Source organism: Parambassis ranga, chromosome 13 (assembly GCF_900634625.1).
Source record: "Parambassis ranga chromosome 13, fParRan2.1, whole genome shotgun sequence".
In the NCBI taxonomy this organism is placed as follows: domain Eukaryota; kingdom Metazoa; phylum Chordata; class Actinopteri; family Ambassidae; genus Parambassis; species Parambassis ranga.
Window position 1 is genome coordinate 17,700,204 of NC_041033.1, and position 18,505 is coordinate 17,718,708.

Here is an 18,505-nt window from a genome sequence, read left to right on the forward strand (position 1 = left end):
CTTATGGCAAATGTGTAATGAAGTATTTTGAATTGTTTTATAGCCTATAATTATGCCGTCATCAGAACACCCTGTGGCAGGATATCAGGTGGAGACAAGCTTTGATTTAATGAGGTGTGAGTTTGAAGAACTGCATGGAGGTATTTTCAGAGGTCATATTGTCAACGGCCATATGTTGCACAATATTAGTCATTTTCTTACATTTAATAGAATGAGTGGGTTGATGTCTTTCTCCAAAATCCACTGGACATTATCAGAAAATGATACCTGACTGCTCGGTTTCTTTGAATTCCTCAGGGAGGTGTATGGCTCAACCTGTCAGAGAAAGCAGACCGTGAGGTCTCACATTGTAAATCTTGATTCAGCCTACATCCCCAAGAATTTTGACTTCAAACTGGCCTCAGGTGATACAGACTACATTTCCTTCAGCCGAACCCCTTTTTACGTGACAACCTAATGATTTTCATCTCCATAGTTTTTAACACATCATTTGTCTTTCTTTTAGCAACGCTATCCTGATAGTGCCAAAGGCATTCCTTTACAACAGTCCAGACCAGAAACGGGTTCATGCTCAGCTGGCTTAGTAACAATTTATCCTACATTCTTTTCCAGTGAGTTACAAGATGTTTGAAACACTGATCCCTGGGTTTTATGGGCTAAAAATGACATCACAAAAGTAGTGTGACACACTTGAGAGGTGTCTGGGTATCCTTACACAGTGTGACATAGACCAAAATCAAAGCTATGCCACAGGCTTGATGACATTTAATCCATGTCACCAGCTGTAAACTACTGTTATGTGAAACATCATGGGAAGAGAGCTTTTTGCCTACAGATTTGCACCGTCCTTAATGTCCCCTTGTGGTTTCACAAGCCTCTTTGCACATCTGTGGAAACATAGCTAAGAGCATTGAGATTCTGACACAGCCTCTGCTACCAATGCTGGCAGTATTGATCTGGCTGTCTGCTGAGATTGTTCGTTTCAGGAGAGCTGAGAAACTGGCTGCATGCCTGCAACATTCCTACCACACATTTCCCTGGGCCTCATTTCCATCTCTTCTAATCAGAAGTAGACATATTGAGAGCATAAGTTGGTTTATCTACACTCTCTCATTGGGCTGTGAATGGTTAGTGTCTGCTCCAGTAAATTAGCATACACATGTTTCTCCCTGACAAGCACCAATCCGTGGTGGAATGAGAGTGTTTGTGTAGACAGAGTGAGAGAGAGAGGCTGGGAGAGGGAGATAGCGCCTGCTGTTTGTTCAGTTTGCTTGACTTCAGATCAGATGGTGGCTTAACTGTGACATTGGGTAATCATAGGAAAATGAACAAAGTCATTGCCTTGAAGTCATTACTGAACTGCTATGTGCAAAATACCTAAGTGCTGTCTTGCCCACTTTGTATATGCTGATGTGGCTGGGTAGACAGAACTTGATGCGTGTGATTTACCCCCTGAACTAGGCATGGGACGGTTCAGGAAAAAAAAAAAATCTGAGCCGTCTGGTAAGCACCCACAGGCAGTCAGTCTCACAGTAGCTTTGCGCAGCAGTCTCAGCTGCAGTCAGGGCAGAGAGGAGACCCACACCACTCTGTGTCCAGTCATGTGCAAAGCTGCGCAAAAGCTGGTCCTAACATGGCAACAGAGCAGGATGTAAATAGCATATATTAAAGGCAAAATAGGCTGTTTAGTTTGTTTAATAAAAGAACAAAGTATAGACCTGATCTATAGGAAAGGGAATCTTAAATAACTTCTGTTATGATCTGGCGCTATATAGAAAATAAAATCAAATTGACTTGACCTTCTAATGTAATAATAGGGGAAACACTGAACTGATTCTTAAATATGGTAAATGTTGATAACTATATTGATATATATTATATTATGATAATTAGGATATATGTCTTATGTGGATCTATGGTATATCCAGAGTGTTAAAAGTAGAAAAAACCTGAACGTAAACCAAACTGTGACCTCAGAACCGTGATGCAAACCGAACTGTGGATTTTATGAGAGAGATTAGCTAAACAAGAAAGGGCTAGAATTCTGTACTCCAGTGTGAACTTTGTGCCTTCCACAGTAAAGCCACATCGGTGCTAAGTCTGCATAATATATCATCAATCTATAGAACCTGATTTTACTTCATTTACTTTTAGCTGCTTTATCTTGAGCCGTGAGTGTTTTCAGTATATAATTTTACTTTTTTTTTTGCCAAAACTCTGTTTGGATATATTCTGTCATAGCTGCTGTATTGTTCTCCTTTTAAACTTGAGGTCAGGTAAAAGGCATAATGTGCAGAAATAATTGCATGTCAGCAGAGCTATTCAAGACGCCCTGCCAAACAAAGGTGCATTTACTGTTTGCTCATTTGTTTTGACCATAACACAGCTTGAGAGAAGAAAGAGATTACTAGGTGTGCCTGGTGTAAACTGAAAGCTGTGTGTCATAGCATCAAAGTTTGAGGAGGTTATACATCACCGGTGGATTTTTTTCCCCCCTCTCTGCATCTTTAATTAAAAAGGTTCAGAATTCCCCTTGGCTCACATAAATGCCACACAACAGCCTCGAGGCACTGAGGGCACAGGTGAACTGGAATTGATAAACAACTATCTTGTCTTTACATCTTTATATACTGACATTCACATGATACACACATATGCAAATCCTGTAGTTGCATGTGAAAAGATGCCTAACAAACATCCACATCTCATTTTGGCATAAAAACTAAACTGTTCCTTGTGCATGAAAAGTGAGACTTTGTCGGTGGAGCAACTCCAGAAAATGTTGCTGGGGGGGGATGACAGATTAGAGGCTTGGTTTTTGGTCTCTAGGTTTGGGAAAGAATTGTTCACATTAACATATTGATGGAATTTTCAGAGATTATACAAAAACCATATGTGATTTGAGTCTGAGGGCTCTGTCTTTCCTTGAATTTGTGTGAGTGCTTGCGTGTGTTTGTGTTTAGAGCACATGTGCCCAATTAAGTGAATCAGAGAGCAGAGAGAAGTAGCATCATTGTAGTTTGTCATTAATTTGCCGCAGCTTTGAAATGAGGTCTGCATTATCTGCTCCACTGCCCTCTAACATCATTTTCTAGAGCATAAGCCTCCAGTTTCCTCTTGATGGGTACCTGTTTCCCTTTTTCCAATCTCTGCTCCATGAATGTTTAGTAAAAAACAGGTGATACCAGGAGTCATCCAGCCAAGGTCCCTCCTTTGTGGACCCAGTGCCTATCGCTGCTAGTGGTGAATCCATTGGGTGTCAGCTCCATCTAGGTTTCTTCTAGCGTGTGCCTCACCGAGCAGTGTATGGTTTTGTTAATGTCTTCTGAGTCGTTACAGAATGATAAATAACAAACTTTCAGAAGCTGTTACATTGACTTTACCTCCTTTAAGTATTGAAAAATCAAATTTTTCTTAACTAGAAGTCTCTCACTTTCTCTCTTTCTGTTTTCTGTCTTACAATCAGAAAATGTATTCCAGTGTCACAGAGATGGACATCTGGACTGTTGGCATCCAGCTAAGAGTATGCTTGCCTCAGCCCCACTGGGATGTCAGAGCAAGTTCAGACTCCTCACAGGCTTTGAACTTAATTGACAGCGGTGTTGTTAAACCCAGCTGAAAAGCAAAGGTTCAAGTAAGCATAACAACACACATTACGCAATGTAAAGGTGTGGAAATGAGATATCCATGGAAAGTGTTTGAAAAAAAGTCCTTCCTATGCTCACAAGAGAGGAAACTGCCCAGAAAGCAGCTGTGAGCTCCAATGTGAGTTGCTAACTCACTGTGATTCTGCTCGGCACTGAGCGATTGGACAGAAGTTAAGTCAAGTGACCATGCAATATTTAGCACCCTTCAACCCAATCAGCACTATTTGTCCTGGAACTGTCACACTGTTTTTCTTTTTGTGGTTGGTTGCTGATGCCCTCCAAGCAAATCTATCAGCAAGCATATTGGCACATATTTCTCTCTTGACATTTGCACTTTTATTTAACAACAATAAACCAATCATGCATTCACAGATGACTCACATTCCAGCTTTGAGGATTGACATATATGTATTTACTGTGGGTTTTGTAACCAACGAGACTTTGTTTGGGAAAAAAGATACAATACACACCACTGCAGCACAACTGTCAACATCCAAATCCTGTGTGTATCCATTCACTCACAAACTGGCAAGTCTGATCAGAGGCTGTCTGTTTTTCAGTGCACCGGTTTTTCTTGCCGCTGCAGGACTGTGGCTGTTAAGGACATCAGAGGGTTTTGAAGAAAAAAAAAATCTTCTAAATCAGTTGTTATTAACATTGGCTAAAATCAGCAGTTCACTAATGGGAACTAATACAGTCCTAAATACTGTAGTTTGTCACTGTCACTAGCACGAATGGAATCTTAAATAGCTGTTGAAAATGTAATTGCAGTGTATGAATTTGAACTGGGACTTCTCTCCTGCTTTCTTTTGTCCTTCTTGCAGCAACACACAAGCAACAAGCTACATAAAACACATTCTTATGGTGCACTAATAAGCCAGACTTTATGTTTTAACTGGTCCATAAATTGTATATTTATTCTTTACAGATAAGTTTATAGCCAACCATCATGTAAACCTAACTATATACAGTAAGATACACATCACTAGATGTTTTTTCCTTCCTGTCATTTATAATACAGTACACAGCTCTGGCATAATAATTATTTCATGCTTGGACTTAAAGGTATTATCAATTAGCTATTAATGTGCTTTTCTGTAATTTAAGAGGTAGAGTTTCAGTCATAATGAAAGGTTAAGAGCCAGTTGGTCTGCAGAGCTGATGCCAAGTGTGCATGTGTGAGTCATTCTCTCCACTTTCTCATGACAGCTGCAGCACAACCAGAGCTGTGACTTTGCTCTTTTATGATTCCAGCGTTTTAGTGCCTAGAGTGCACTAGAGTTTGACCCTTTTTAAAGTACAATTATTTGTATTAAATCAGAAAACAGTTATTCTGCTATTACTGTCTGAATGGTAAATATGAAGCTAGGGGCAGTGGGGTTATAGAGGCTACTTCCTGCCTGTAAAAAACCAAGTACATATCACTAGGATGCACTAGAATGACATTTATTCTCTCATGTAGAAGTCATTATAAATGTGCAGATTTTTCTTAGGACACCAGGTCAGACACATGATAGATATAGTATGTAATCCCATCGATGTGTGAAGAGTGTGTAATGATGGTCGCCGCTTGTGTTTCTTTTTTATATTTTTTGTTTACTTCGGTTGTCTCTGTGGTTGAATCTCAAGGCATGTGTTTTTTTTATATTCAGAGTTAAAGACAGTTAAAGACAAAAACTGCTTCTCCACTTTGACTTTGTACTTCTTCCCTCACTCAGTGTGTGCTCGCTGTGTATGCCCATATGTATTATCTCACGGCCTGATTAAAACTCCATTAGTCATGCAGAAAACAAAGAAAGTGTAATCAAAATGGAAATTAGTGCAATAGTGCTGTGGAAACAGACAAAGCAGACGGACTAGTTTCTGCTGAAAAAGGCTTTTTTGAAAGACCTCTTTTGTCCTTTTTTCTCTACTTTGTCTGCCTTTAATAATGGTGACTGTTGAATCCAGGTTTAAAATTGATGAAAATACCGTTAAGATGGTGCGTTTGATTCTCATGACCTTATTTAAATTTAGCTCTGAGAATGAATGCCTCAATTTTCAAAGAGGTGAAATCTCGTTGGCTGTGCCCCATAATTAGTGTTCTTGATGGCTGTTCATATTTTCTCTCTGTCATCAGATAAAAAGTAAACAGATGTTAGCAGAGAACATTTTCCAAGAAACCAATTTAATCATTGAAGTTGTTTGGAGTCTTTCACAGTAATATGCTGCCTCTCTGTTCAGTCTTTGTAAAGGAACTGTTGTCCTACCGCAAATGATCAGTCAGTCCTGTTAACAAGCCCCAGAGTCCAACTCACCAAACTCATCATTTTAGGCCCATCCATCACTTAGAAAAGCTGCCAGGGCCACAGCGCTGCTGCCAATACCTGACAAGATAACAACGAGACTGCAGCGAGCCTCTACAGCTTCTTCGATCACATTTAATAGGAGCTCCCAGCGTTTGTCAAACTAAACAACTTTATCTCTGGAAAATGAGTTAGACATCAGGTTTTTGTCATGTCAGGTTGTACAGGAGTGAAAGTGCTGATCGCTGCAGTGTTGCAAACAACTGTTCAAGTCAGATCTAGCCAGACCTGAACTCCTAATTTATGACTACAGTATCAAAACAGAGCCAAAAGCCAGCATGGCGCCCTGTGAATCGGTCCATGAAGAAAGGCCTGTGACCGAGGAAAAAGGACATGCTTTCATGTTTGAGGAGGACTCAGGGGCTGGGACTTAGAGTCTGGGTCAGGGAGTGGGTAAGGGAGGGGCAGGGCCTTCTTTGTGTCTTTTGGTAAGTAGTCAGCTATCTGCACATGTGCCACATTAATTAGCCAGCAGGGGACATGGTAGTGGTTGCAGTGTTGGGGCCAAAGGGGGGGAGTGAGGCAACATTGTGATCTTGATTTTCTGTCCTGATGCCCCAGGGGTTGCTGGGTATACCACCTGTTAATGATCTCTGAAGTGGTCTCTAATTGGACCTCTGACTGTGGACCACCCAAAGAATTAGTCAGGAAGAGTCCCCATGAAGACCTCCAAGGGACACATACAGACGAGGCTTGAGGGCCAAAATACACTTAGTGAGAAATTGTGTTCTAGTAAATGTATTCAAATCAGATTTAATGTCCTAATGAGGGCTTTTTGTTAAATGACAATATTTTCTTAAGTCAAATACTCACTTTTAGTAGTTGCATTTTATGTGACCCATCAGAGGAGAGTTATGTATGTATCTACACTGTTTTTGGTAAATACTCTCACTCACACAAAGACAGGAGTTCCACAATATAGCTCTAAGCATAATAAATCAATAAACTATCCCTTTGAACAAGGCTGTTGTGTTATTGCATCTGCACATGACTGTGTATTTGCCAAAAATAAAATTATACCTTTATACTTTGTTACTTGCTTCAGATTGCCATTGTTGCAACAAACTGAACAAATTGAAACCATTACAAATACTTAAATGGTGTCATGCTATGCAGTTTCAGACAATACATCCCATCTGCTGTTGATATCTGTGATTCCAGTGTTCTCATCTTGTGTATTATGTGTATCATTACACCTCATTCATGTGCATGATTGTGAGTAACCTACATGGTTATTTTTGTGCGACTCTCTGCTCTGCTCTCCTGTAGTGTTGCCAGTCAGATGCTGCTGTTTGGATAAACAGACAGGCAGAGAAGTGCCACATAATAAGTCAGGCCCAGCATGAACCCCTTTCACTGTCACATTAATTGCAACACTACAGGCACAGCTGGGGGGCATTCTGAATGTCTTCTTTGTGTTTACCATTATTAATGTCTCCCGTGCTATCGTGACATGTGATTTCAGGTTGTCACTGTGTGATGAAAAGTCTGCATAGATTTTTGCTCTCAATTTTCTAATGGTGGGAGGAGCAGATGAAATAACGGGTCACCTTCTTTTTCACACTCTAGTGATCTAAAGTACTCTCCAATGAACGATTCTGTCTGCCATTTATCCAAAGTGATGCCAGATCTCATTGAGGAAACGGATACTTCCGACACACTGCCACTCACTCTGCTAAATGGGTTGGAAGATTAAGATTCCTCTTTCCTCCCCACCCGAACCTCACAGCCCAAATTAACCCCCTGTCAGCAGCATACAAAGAGAATGGGCATGGCCAAGTCTGATTTATTTCACACAGAGCCATCATAAGGGCACAGTTGGCCTCCTGTCTCCCCGATAAGCAATATATTCCCCAGCCCTCTTGGCCTTTCTTTCTCTCTCCGCCCCTCTCTGTCCCGCCCTCATGCCGCATGTCCCACACACTCAACCTGTCAATCTGAAGAAGACACAGGCACAAAGACGAGCCAGAATCAAAAGGAACTGATTAGCAGTTAATGGTTCATCATTGTATTTGCATCAGGAGTGTGCACGCTGTATGTGTGTATACAGAGCGGCATTGTCAATCATGCAGAGTGTGTCCCAGCCCTCCCTTTTTTGTTCAGCACATGTGCTCCTTTAGGAGTGCAGCTACTTATGGCTATTGATATGGTCGAGATGACTGTTTTATACCCTCACACTCACAATCAACCTCGGGACAGACAACACGACAACCTCCTGCTGGGCCCAGACAAACGCATCACTCTGATGGATCTATACACTACTAATTGGCACTTCTGAAATTATCCTTTATATCTCGCAGGGACATAAACTGGATTTTACACAATTGTTGGAATTATTGTGAATGTTTGATTGTTTACTGTGATGTGGGTGTTTGGACTCCTCCGCCAGAGACAGAGTATACAGGGATGGAGCGCAATACTTCTTGGTGTGATTGCTGTATGCCTGTGTCAAGGATGCAGAGGGCTGGAGGTCTGGACCGTGGGTGTGGAAAGTAGGCAGAATGCGTCTAGTTTCTCAGTCCCTGTGGTATTATTGTTGACAGAGACGGGAGTCGCTCAAGATGGTGCCAGTGAAGGGGCAACACCAGCTCCCACCTCCGAACACGAAGATGACAACTCTTTGGGCTATACAGGTACTGCTGCAGTTTTCTCATAACTCACTAAAATGCTGTTTTCACAATAATTTGCTGAAGAGCTGAAACCCAGTCATGGTCCCATATAGTCAACCCATGTAGATGTAGACCAAAGCAGGAGAGAGTTGAGTCTAGCAGTAAACTTCGAAAAAGGAAAAGATGTGATTTAATTTTATAAATTGATTTTCAAATCGTTAATTAGAAGATTTTTTAATGTCAAATGACCACTGACCATTCTGACTGCCAGGGCCATCTGAGATGACATTAGCAAAACCAGCATAGTGGTAGCAAAAGGATTTGCACCCATGAAACTGCGGTTCATGTCAAACCGTTATGTTCTGTCACTTAATTGTTATTTTTAAATGTTTTTTGTTTAGGCTTTGGCACCACAAGTGCTTGATTACATGTAGGAAAATATATTCTGACTGAAAAGTTTGGTTTTCCACTTACATTTACAACTGCATAGTAAAGATGTGGTCATTTCATTTTCTGTAGTGGGTTTGGACTGCCTGAAAATATGTATGGAATGGGGTATTTATTGTAGTATCCACTAAAAAAAAGCTATAGATGTAATGCTTTAAAATAGGATACTCTTAGACCGCAGGTGTACAAATCAGCAGTGCTTATTTAAAATGGTAGTCAAAGGGATTACAGAATCTACTCAGGGAAGCAGTTGTTTACATTTTACAAGCTGAGAAGTCTTTTTACAAAATAATATATCATTAGTGATGAACACCACTTTCCATTTGTATGTCAAATATATGGTGTTTATTAACATGATCTTCATGTTGTGACTGCTCCTGAGAGATTTGTGTAAAAAGAGCAGCACTGCATCAGTTCACTGTATCTCTGCAGTCGACATAGGTCTGTAGGGAAATGAAGAGCAGGAAATGGGGTCCTCACCTGAGGGACTGACTCATACACACACAAAGTAGTCAGGTCTGGAGAAAATTACTGATGACGCACGTGTTTTTGTTCAGGTTTTTTTGTTGGGGTGGTACTCTCTCTAGACTGGAGGAAAAAGTGTTCACGGTGTGTTGTCGCAGCATGGAGACCTACCTCCTGAGGTGTTTAACTGGACCTCACACAGCTTCAGGAAAGCTTGTGAAGAAGGAGGAAGCCCAAATTAACTGTTTATGAGGTCCATCGCTGTGTGTGGTAGTCTTAGATTTTATTTTGCTTGAAATTCGGAAAATAACCGACAAAACCACATGCCGCACTCTTCATCAGTAATGATAGATATTTCAGAAGTTTTAGCACAACTAATGGTCCAGGAATCTGATGTAGCATATTAGTTCCTGGTTTTCAGCAGACTTGGCAGGCTCTGAGTGAGGACTTAAAGGGGAAAATCATGTCATATCTGCCTCAGTGCATTTGTGTTCATCTTTAGAGTGATAAATCTGTCCAGTGGACAGTGCCAGGAGTTCATCTTTAATCTGGCCATTTAATCCCATCTGTGCATGAAAATGTAGAAAATCGATCTGGCCCAGTCAGTGAATTGGAAATGAGACTAATGTGCCCTAATACCTCCGTCTGCCCCTGATACAAGAAGGTGGGCGGCTGCCAGAGACTCCATTTTCGAAGAGCGTGACTTGCTGGATAGAATGAGAGGATAATCTTGACAGCTGCCAGTTGGAGCTAAGTGAATCAAGGGCAGCACCTTTAAGTGTTGCAGAGGAGAATCTTTAGGAGCCTGTTTAATTGTGAATGTTTGTCATGTGATCTCAGTGACCTTCATGGAAGAAGAGGCTCATTGATTTATGAGTAAGTTTCACTGATTACCGGATCACACTCTTCACATGACATAGAGGGAGAAGGATGGCATCCCCTTGTCATCCATGACCTGATATAGCCTATTTAAAACAAATACCAATGTCATTAATACTTACATCTGACCTATATTACAAAACTAAAACCAGCTGCCACAGTTCTGGGCAATGACACGGTAATGTCTTGAATAGTAGTCACCTGGGACTAATAGAGATTACTGTGGATTTTATAAGGAACCACATGCTGACCTGAAGTTTGCAATACATTAAAAGTATTTTTTATTAGTCCCCCAAGACATTGACTCTCAGCCAGCACTAAATTGTTTCCCGATATCAAAGAGCGTTGCACAGAACTCCGCATTCATAATAAATGAGACTGACCTGTGTGAAGGCAATGGATTAGAGAGGCATGCTAAAACTCTTGCACTTACACTTTGCTAGCCACTGCTTGGCAGACAGACACACACAGAGGAGACAGGTCTTTGGTTCTTCTGCCTCGACATGAAAGGCTGAGCATTACTTCAGAGAGCACATCAGCACTCATATCCTCCCTCTTCTCTGACAGCTACCATTGCGTTTGTCACAGATCACAAAGGACGGCAACTTCAGAGAGCTGCTCCATTTGTCAGGTTATGGAAATAAAGATAGGGAGAAAGAGAAGGAACAGGAGGTTGCTACGCTGTCATCACTGATTGGCTACAGAATAGAGGGCTCTTTTCTTAAAGCAGTCTCCTCTGAACGTACATCTGAATGATGTACCGACAGGTGATGTGAGGACAAGTCACCTCTAAATGTGGCAGCACTTGCTTTAATATTGCTGCTGATAAAGACATTTTTTTGTACCATGCAGCAGTAAAAATAAAAAAAATGTAGTGTCAGTAAGGTGTTACTGTAGGATTTGACAATGATAATTATACATGTTCACACTTGAGTCTTTGGGCTTGTCAGTTGATGCTATTGCCTGAATCGTCTCCTGTTGCATCTATCACCCACATAGTAGTTTCATTTGCTACTCATCTGTAAAACTGCTAGTCAACATATCATAGAATAAAAATGAGAGGTTTGTATGATCCACCAGGCTGATGCTAACCTGCTTGCAGCAAACTGCTGTCATATATTTTCTCTAGATCTGCCCAGGCTGAGATTTTAGTACTTTAATGTGGAATTAACATGGACGTCACAGCATCGAATGTATATGCCTAGTAAAGAACTTATACAACAATAAATCTGCATGATGACCTTCCAGAGATAAGCTATGTGATCTTTGCAAGTCATTGGTAGTGCTGCTGGTGGGATTGTGGGTCAACTTAACCGTTTATGTTTCTCCTACGTTTGGAACAGAACAAGAATACGTCCCTTTGTATTTTGGCTTATTTAACATAGGTTTTCCAGTCATCCAATCATTGTTTCCTTATTGTCCTAGGCCTCCGTAGGTGGAGACAGGCTGCCTGTTTTCTCCTTATTGATGTGCTGGTCTGTGTCTGGATACATGGCACTGACAGCTTTACTGTGAGAGAGATGGAGAGTTCTATTCTCTATTCATCCTGAGCTTTCATTATTGAGCTCCTGTGCTGGCCTTGAAGTCCCCACCCTGAAAACCAATTTCCTTCACAGTGTCACCCCCACATATATTACCCACGAGTCACCACGGCATCGTCATGTCATGTCACGTCTCCATGACACTCGTTTGTGTTCATCAGTCTTAGTGTCCTGATAATAATGATACATGAAGCAAAGAGAGTGCTACACATTCAGCTAGATGCACTCTCACATATTATCCCCAGTGCAGCCACAGTACTCATTTCCTAGCAGTGCAACAATAGCGATTCACTTGAGATATAATTAGTTATAACCATTTACTAATGCCCTACATGCAGCTTCCCCACAGCCTCTCTTCTGCTGAGGCCAGAAGAGGACTTTTTGCTCCCCATCCAATCTCCTTTCATCTCCCTGATCTGCACAGCTTAGCTTAGCCCCGTCTACGGAAATGGGTCTAATAGCCATTCTTGTCTGGATAGCAAGTGGAGTAATGTGGTCAAGAGGCACTGGAGCAGGGATAAAATTTGAGATGGGAGTTAGCAATATTGTGCTGGGGGCAAAAGCACAAAGACTATGAGGTGAGAATTAAATTAGAATATTCACATTCACATTTCTAGGGTCCTCATGATAATTAGAAAGAAGATTGGATATGGGGTTAGCTAAGTGCTAACAATCAGCTGCACTTGCCCTGTCAAACACACTTATCATCCCAGAGAAAGGATAATAAGTGCTTCTTAGTATCTAAATGGGTCACATTCTTTACCGCCTCAAAGAAGATGATGAGTTAGTGGTTTGTGAAGTTTTTAAAGACTTTTAAAGTAACATTTTACATGCTGTACATGGGTTCCACAGGTAACGCCATCCTTCCACACATCTCACATTTGTGGTAACAAAATCATGATATTCTCCTAACCTGGCCTTTTGGGTTATCTAAAATTAAATCAAAATAGTGACTGAAAGCTAAATAGCAGAACAAAATGTACATGTTTACAATCCTTCTAATTCTGTATAAATATTTGAACTAACAGTTATTTGCAGAAGCTTTTTCCACATATGTTATTTCTGTCAAAACAGTGTAGTTTATGTGTTGAGCTGAGCTGCCTTTGCTTTCAAACCAATTAGCTCTGTTTATGAGCAAACACACAGAAGGAGTGTCTCAACCTCACTCCCTTTCAGTAGAAATGACTGTAATAACTGTCGGCCATAACTGACGGCTTGATGATCTGTAAAATAATTGCTGGCTTTTATTAGTAGTGATATGATTCATGCATAGTCATGTTGGACATGGACTTCAGCCAGAGCAGATATTAAGCCTGTTTCTGTGGGACCCAGCCTGAGCTGTAGGGGACTGTGGAGGCTCTACAGTGTGACTGTGTCTCAGCAGGGCTCAGCGTCTGTGTGAGAGAGAGAGGGGGATATCATGAGGTGGGGGGCTGTAAATCTGAGCAGCACCTGCTCCCTCAACTCTGGCGCGTGGTGTGAGGTCAGCAGCACTAGATATCCCATAGATCATATTTATTACATTCATCACAGTGCCCTGTTTGTTTTGGCAGCTGATCGGACTGGGGAAAGAAAAAGAAAGAATAGACTTTTTATTTGAGAGGAGGGGAATGCTTTTAGCATGAGCAGCGTCTTTGCATTTTTCTCTGCTCGGGGTCTTTAGAGAGAGATCCGTCACTGATGTTGGCTCCAAAGCCCTACTGAAACCACAACTACTGAAGAATGATATTCTAAGGATGGTTCTGGAAAGTTTCTGTAAGAAATATCTTGGAGGAAAAAAAATATTAATGTCCCATCAGTTCTCATCTCTGTGGCACTTGAGGTTTGTCTAAAAACCTGACAAATTCTGTTAAAAAAATACTGAAAACTAACTGATTTGAAAAAAGGAGTGTTTATCCAGCCCATAAAACTGCACAAAGTCATTTGATCTGGACAATAACTGGCTTTTTTTGGCTTTAGTAGTGCAGTGGTTTTGTCCTGTTTGTTGGCCAGCCTGTCACTGTAGTCGAGACTGAGGCGTGTCTGACTTGTGACTGTTTGATGGATTGCTGTGACACATTTTACAGGCCGTCCTAGAGGACTGTTCATCTAGTGAGCTATACCTCTAATTATGCGGTTTCAATGAAAGATTTGACTACCGTTGGATGGATTGTCAAGATTTTGGTACATAACTGCCATTATGACATCAATGATATCATTGCTGCTGTGACAGTTAGCTAAAAGCAGAGGCCTAAGTACAACCTTAATATTATTCTGTGGTCTCAAATGTAAAATTGCTTTTGCTGAATTAATGACATAAGACCTGTGCTGCAGTAAACTGTGAATATCTGTTCTATAATCACACTTTTCCTTCTTTTTTTAATGTTTTCAACATCAGAAAGTCACTTTATATAATACTCTGATTACAATATTATCATCCAATGTATTTTTTTAATGATTGTTAAGTAAGTTTTTTCACTATTAGTGCTGTCACATTTGTATAGTGGTCAAAAGAATCTAAAGCTAAAGCTGTAGTGGGATTAATTTGACAGGGAAATTACCATTTGTTTTTCCACTTTTATACGAGACTGTTGCTCTGATTGAGCGCTACTCTTGCTCAGGATCTTGTCTTGGATCTCACTACCATGTGACTGGCCGTGGTCCAGCAATGATAAGAACAAAAGACTCTCCTGGCTCACTTACTCTGAGCCCCACTGTCAGTCATTAAAGCTCCTGTGTCTTTAAACCAATTGAGCCAATTAAGCATGAAACACAACGCTGCTTGCGCCTTCCACTGTGCATCTTTCTGAGAGAAGGAGTCAGACTAAGGTCACCCCACAAGCTGAATTTAATAATAAAAAAAATCCATCCAAGGCCAGTTCAGATATGCCATAATAATCTATAATTTTCTAAATTTCGTTGTGTTATATGGGCTCATTCATGCATAGAAACAAACTGTAGTGCTGGAGCACTGCATAATCATCTAAATGTTGAACGCTTGTTACTAACATATTGAACTTCATCTTCCCATATGGAACAAAGTCTCACAAGAGTTTGAACAGAAGCAACTAATAAACATTTCCCTGACAACAGAAGTGGAGAGCAGTCGTGCTAACTTCCTGAATATCTGTTGCTGCAAATATTCCAGCATCTGACTGTATTTTGATGTTGCTGCCAGGTTGTTACGTGATAGCTGGGTTATTTTAATCAGCCTCCACAGGCCATGTCGAGGCTGACGCTAAACAGATGCTAATGTGAGGCCCATTAAAAGACACAGGGAAAGAGGGATTCAGTGTGCGCAGGCAAGCGGAAAGGCAACAGCCTGTTTATCGCCTCATCCTTGCTTTGTGCTCCAAACGTCGCTGCGGCATCCTGCGAAGCTCCCCCCGCTTTCTGTTTTCGCCTCAGTGTCTGCACCCCCGCGCCTCACATTTCTTGCAACAGCGTCATGCATGGGGGCATTCCTTGAACAGAAGCAGATTTGTTTAGTTCACTGTCATTTTCTTTTACTGGATCCCTGTCTTTTCTATCATGTCTGAAAACTGAACAGAGAGGCTTTAGTGAGAAGAAGAATGTTTCCTCTCTTCTGTTTGTGTTTTGTTACACACAATTTTGCATCTTACTGGCTTTGTATTCCTTTTACTCTCTGGCATACCCTCAATATAATGGCGACAAAAACATTTTTTAGGCTTTTCCAGTTTTTAAAAGACTCTCTGGCGTGTTTCTTTGGTTCATCTAAGTGGCTTTACTGTGTTTACTCTGGGAATGAGCCCAGACTGATGCATTCTTGGGCTCTCATGTGGAGCTGAAGGGCCAGAGGAATTGTCCACAGTGGACAGGCAGTGTGAAATAGCCTGACAGTTGCTGAAGTTTTTGTCATGGATGTTCCAGAAATATGACAAGGCTGCACTTAGTGCTCGCCGAAATGTGTCAAGGTCTAAATATGGTTGATTTCAGTCAGCCAGCTGCGTTTTGAATTTAGCTCAGTACTTTAGCCAGTGGCTAAGCTTAAGACTACTGATGATGTGTCTACAACACTTTAGCAAACATTGATTATCCTTTACCATGTCATTGATACGTTGATATGTTTGACTGTTCTGCAGTTAGAAACACTTCAAATCTAACATTATTGATGATGGCTCACTGTTGTGGCATATTCTGTGCTTCTCACTGCTCCCTCAGAAACTAATCACAGATGATTTGTTGCCTCTTTTAGCTTTGACACATTAATATGACCTGACTTCCTCAGGACTTTAGGTCATCTCTCCCCACTTACATCATTTCTTGTCTCCCACTGCTTCTTTTGTCTGTCCCATGTTAACAATCTGTCACACCACCTAGAAATCATCTCATTCTCCAGGGTGTCATGACAGAGTCCTGATCATAAGCTCACTGCAAGACATAGGAGTCTGCTTTTCAGGACATATCCGGCAGTGTCAATCCAACACACATATCAATCATGCAGTAGTTACATTCTACAGGAAGTTTTAAATAGTGGAATACATGTTCATCAAGTTGAACCTTTCCATATGTTTATACTAATGCTGTTCTGTAGAGGCACTTGTTTTCTGTACTGTCAACGGCTCCTGGACAGAGAGTACCAGACACTGCTGCTGCAGAAACAGTGTTGAATAATCAACCTGTAGGATAACCTAAGGCCTTGGCCTCCTGCTCTCAGCTTTGTTTGATGCCTGGGGGGGGCAACAATGTAAGCTGTGTGAGAGTAAACAGCAGTGCAGCAGATGCATCCAGCTAAAAACAAACTCTAGCCAGTTGGCTTACACCTGCTCATCAATGGCTTTTACTTATAAAGAGCATTTACTCCTTTATTCACTAACTTTGATGAATTATATTTTTGAAGTGTTTTTTTTATTTTTTTTAAATAGAATTACAATATGACTGTGGTTCTCTTTTTGACACAGCTTTGTAATGGTAAAAAGTCATCAGTCAGTCAGTGTTTTATCCAGTCTTTTAGCCTCAATTCCATGCAGCTTCAAGCTTCAGGTCTGTTTATGAGCATAAAAAAAGCCCAGAGAGCCTTGATCTTGCTTGTCAGAGGACATTCCCTGCTGACTGGTTCACTCATTCAGCCCACATTGTGCTTCTGATTTGTGATGGACTACTTGTGTAACAGTAAAATGGATAAAAGCCCAAAAACTGAGGCGGGGCAAAGTTACCCTGCAGCTCTTTACTGGTTGTGTTGGAAAGTGCTAAACGAGCTCATTCATACAAGCCCTCTTACTTCTTGTTATTTGTGTTTATCTTTTCAGAACACCTTGGAGATGAACTAACCATTGCCAACTCACAAAGACTATAACTGTAAATTGCTGTCTTATAAAAAGAAAAATAACACAATGAATACATAAAAGGATGAAGGAGAGGACACAAATGATAAAAGGCTGCAGTTAATGTGAGGCAAGTGAAGTATGGTAGCCATCCAACTGCCACATTCTGTCCAAGGTGACTCCAACTTTGACAAGTGTCTGTTTTTACCCCAACATATTCAGGAGGTAAAACTTCAGCCTGTGGAGTGTGAAATTTGTCTTCTGGGAGAGAGTGATGTGTTTGCCTCTCAACAGGGAGTATCTTTTTGAGGGGTAAAGGTTTTGTTTATGCCATCTTGTTTGGTGCACTGGAGAGATGGGAATGAAAGCCATTAAATAGTCTTAGTCAGGGAAAAGGGAATTTGGGTTCCTTCGCTTTACCCCGCCTGTGAGTCACCCCATCACCTCTATGCTGAGGGGCTGAGTTTTTGTGAGGGACCAACACATCTGAAAAGAGGCCCAGCATGTCGCCTACAGGAACCCCCGTCTTGCTCCATGCATAGAAACATCTTAAGAAAAGACAGAATGTCCACAAACTCCTTTTGAATATTAAAAAGAGAATTATCAGAGATAAAAAGGGTCGGGAAGATGAGAGACAGACTCTCCATTGAGCAGTGTGATGATGGAGATGGAGAAGAGGGTGAACTTCACTGTGCATATTGGAAATAGTGTTGCCCTCATTAGGATCCCATCCTACTCCGGGGGGGAAACATTGTCCCAGGATATAGGAGGCTAGCCAAGACTGTGGGGGTTTATGTATTTGGCAGATCTCATGGGTAGCAGCATGAAGGAGTGCTGGGAAGTGCGGCAAAGTCTGCAGTTTGTTGCTTTGGGATTCTATTGAGAGGGTCGTGAGATTTGATTTTTATTTTTTGCAACTTTTCAAAGAATGTCTGTGATGTAATTCAGGCCAACAGTGAATTGTGGAGTTTGTCTCAAACTGGCAAGAAAGTTTTTATCTGCACACTTCCACTGCTGTGGCTCTGTGTTCTTCACACACACAGCACCATGCAGATTGTGTGTTTGCTGGTAGTCTTGTTTGCGGTGCTGGTCATGCTGGGAGTCCCGAAAGACCATAAGGGTCCACACAGGGCCGGTCACTTCACCGGGTCAACGAAGTCTCTTTGGTGCAAGCGGCTACCTGATAATCTTCACCAGACTTTGAGACACTCCCACAAATGTAGCCATGTCTTTCACAGTAAGTACAAAAAACTTTTTTATTTTTTGTTTTTTTTTAGTTTGGTTTGTGGCTTGTAAGGCGTTACTTGG

General features: G+C 41.2%; 1 protein-coding gene across 1 annotated transcript in view; it reads left to right on the plus strand.

The window, feature by feature from the left end:
• robo1 (roundabout, axon guidance receptor, homolog 1 (Drosophila)) overlaps nt 1–18,505 on the plus strand; it is a 273,594-nt gene that overhangs the window by 136,016 nt on the left and 119,073 nt on the right. The window contains exon 3 of the mRNA XM_028419011.1: nt 8,536–8,625. Coding sequence (XP_028274812.1) covers nt 8,536–8,625 — 90 coding nt within the window. The remainder of the gene's footprint in view (nt 1–8,535; nt 8,626–18,505) is intronic.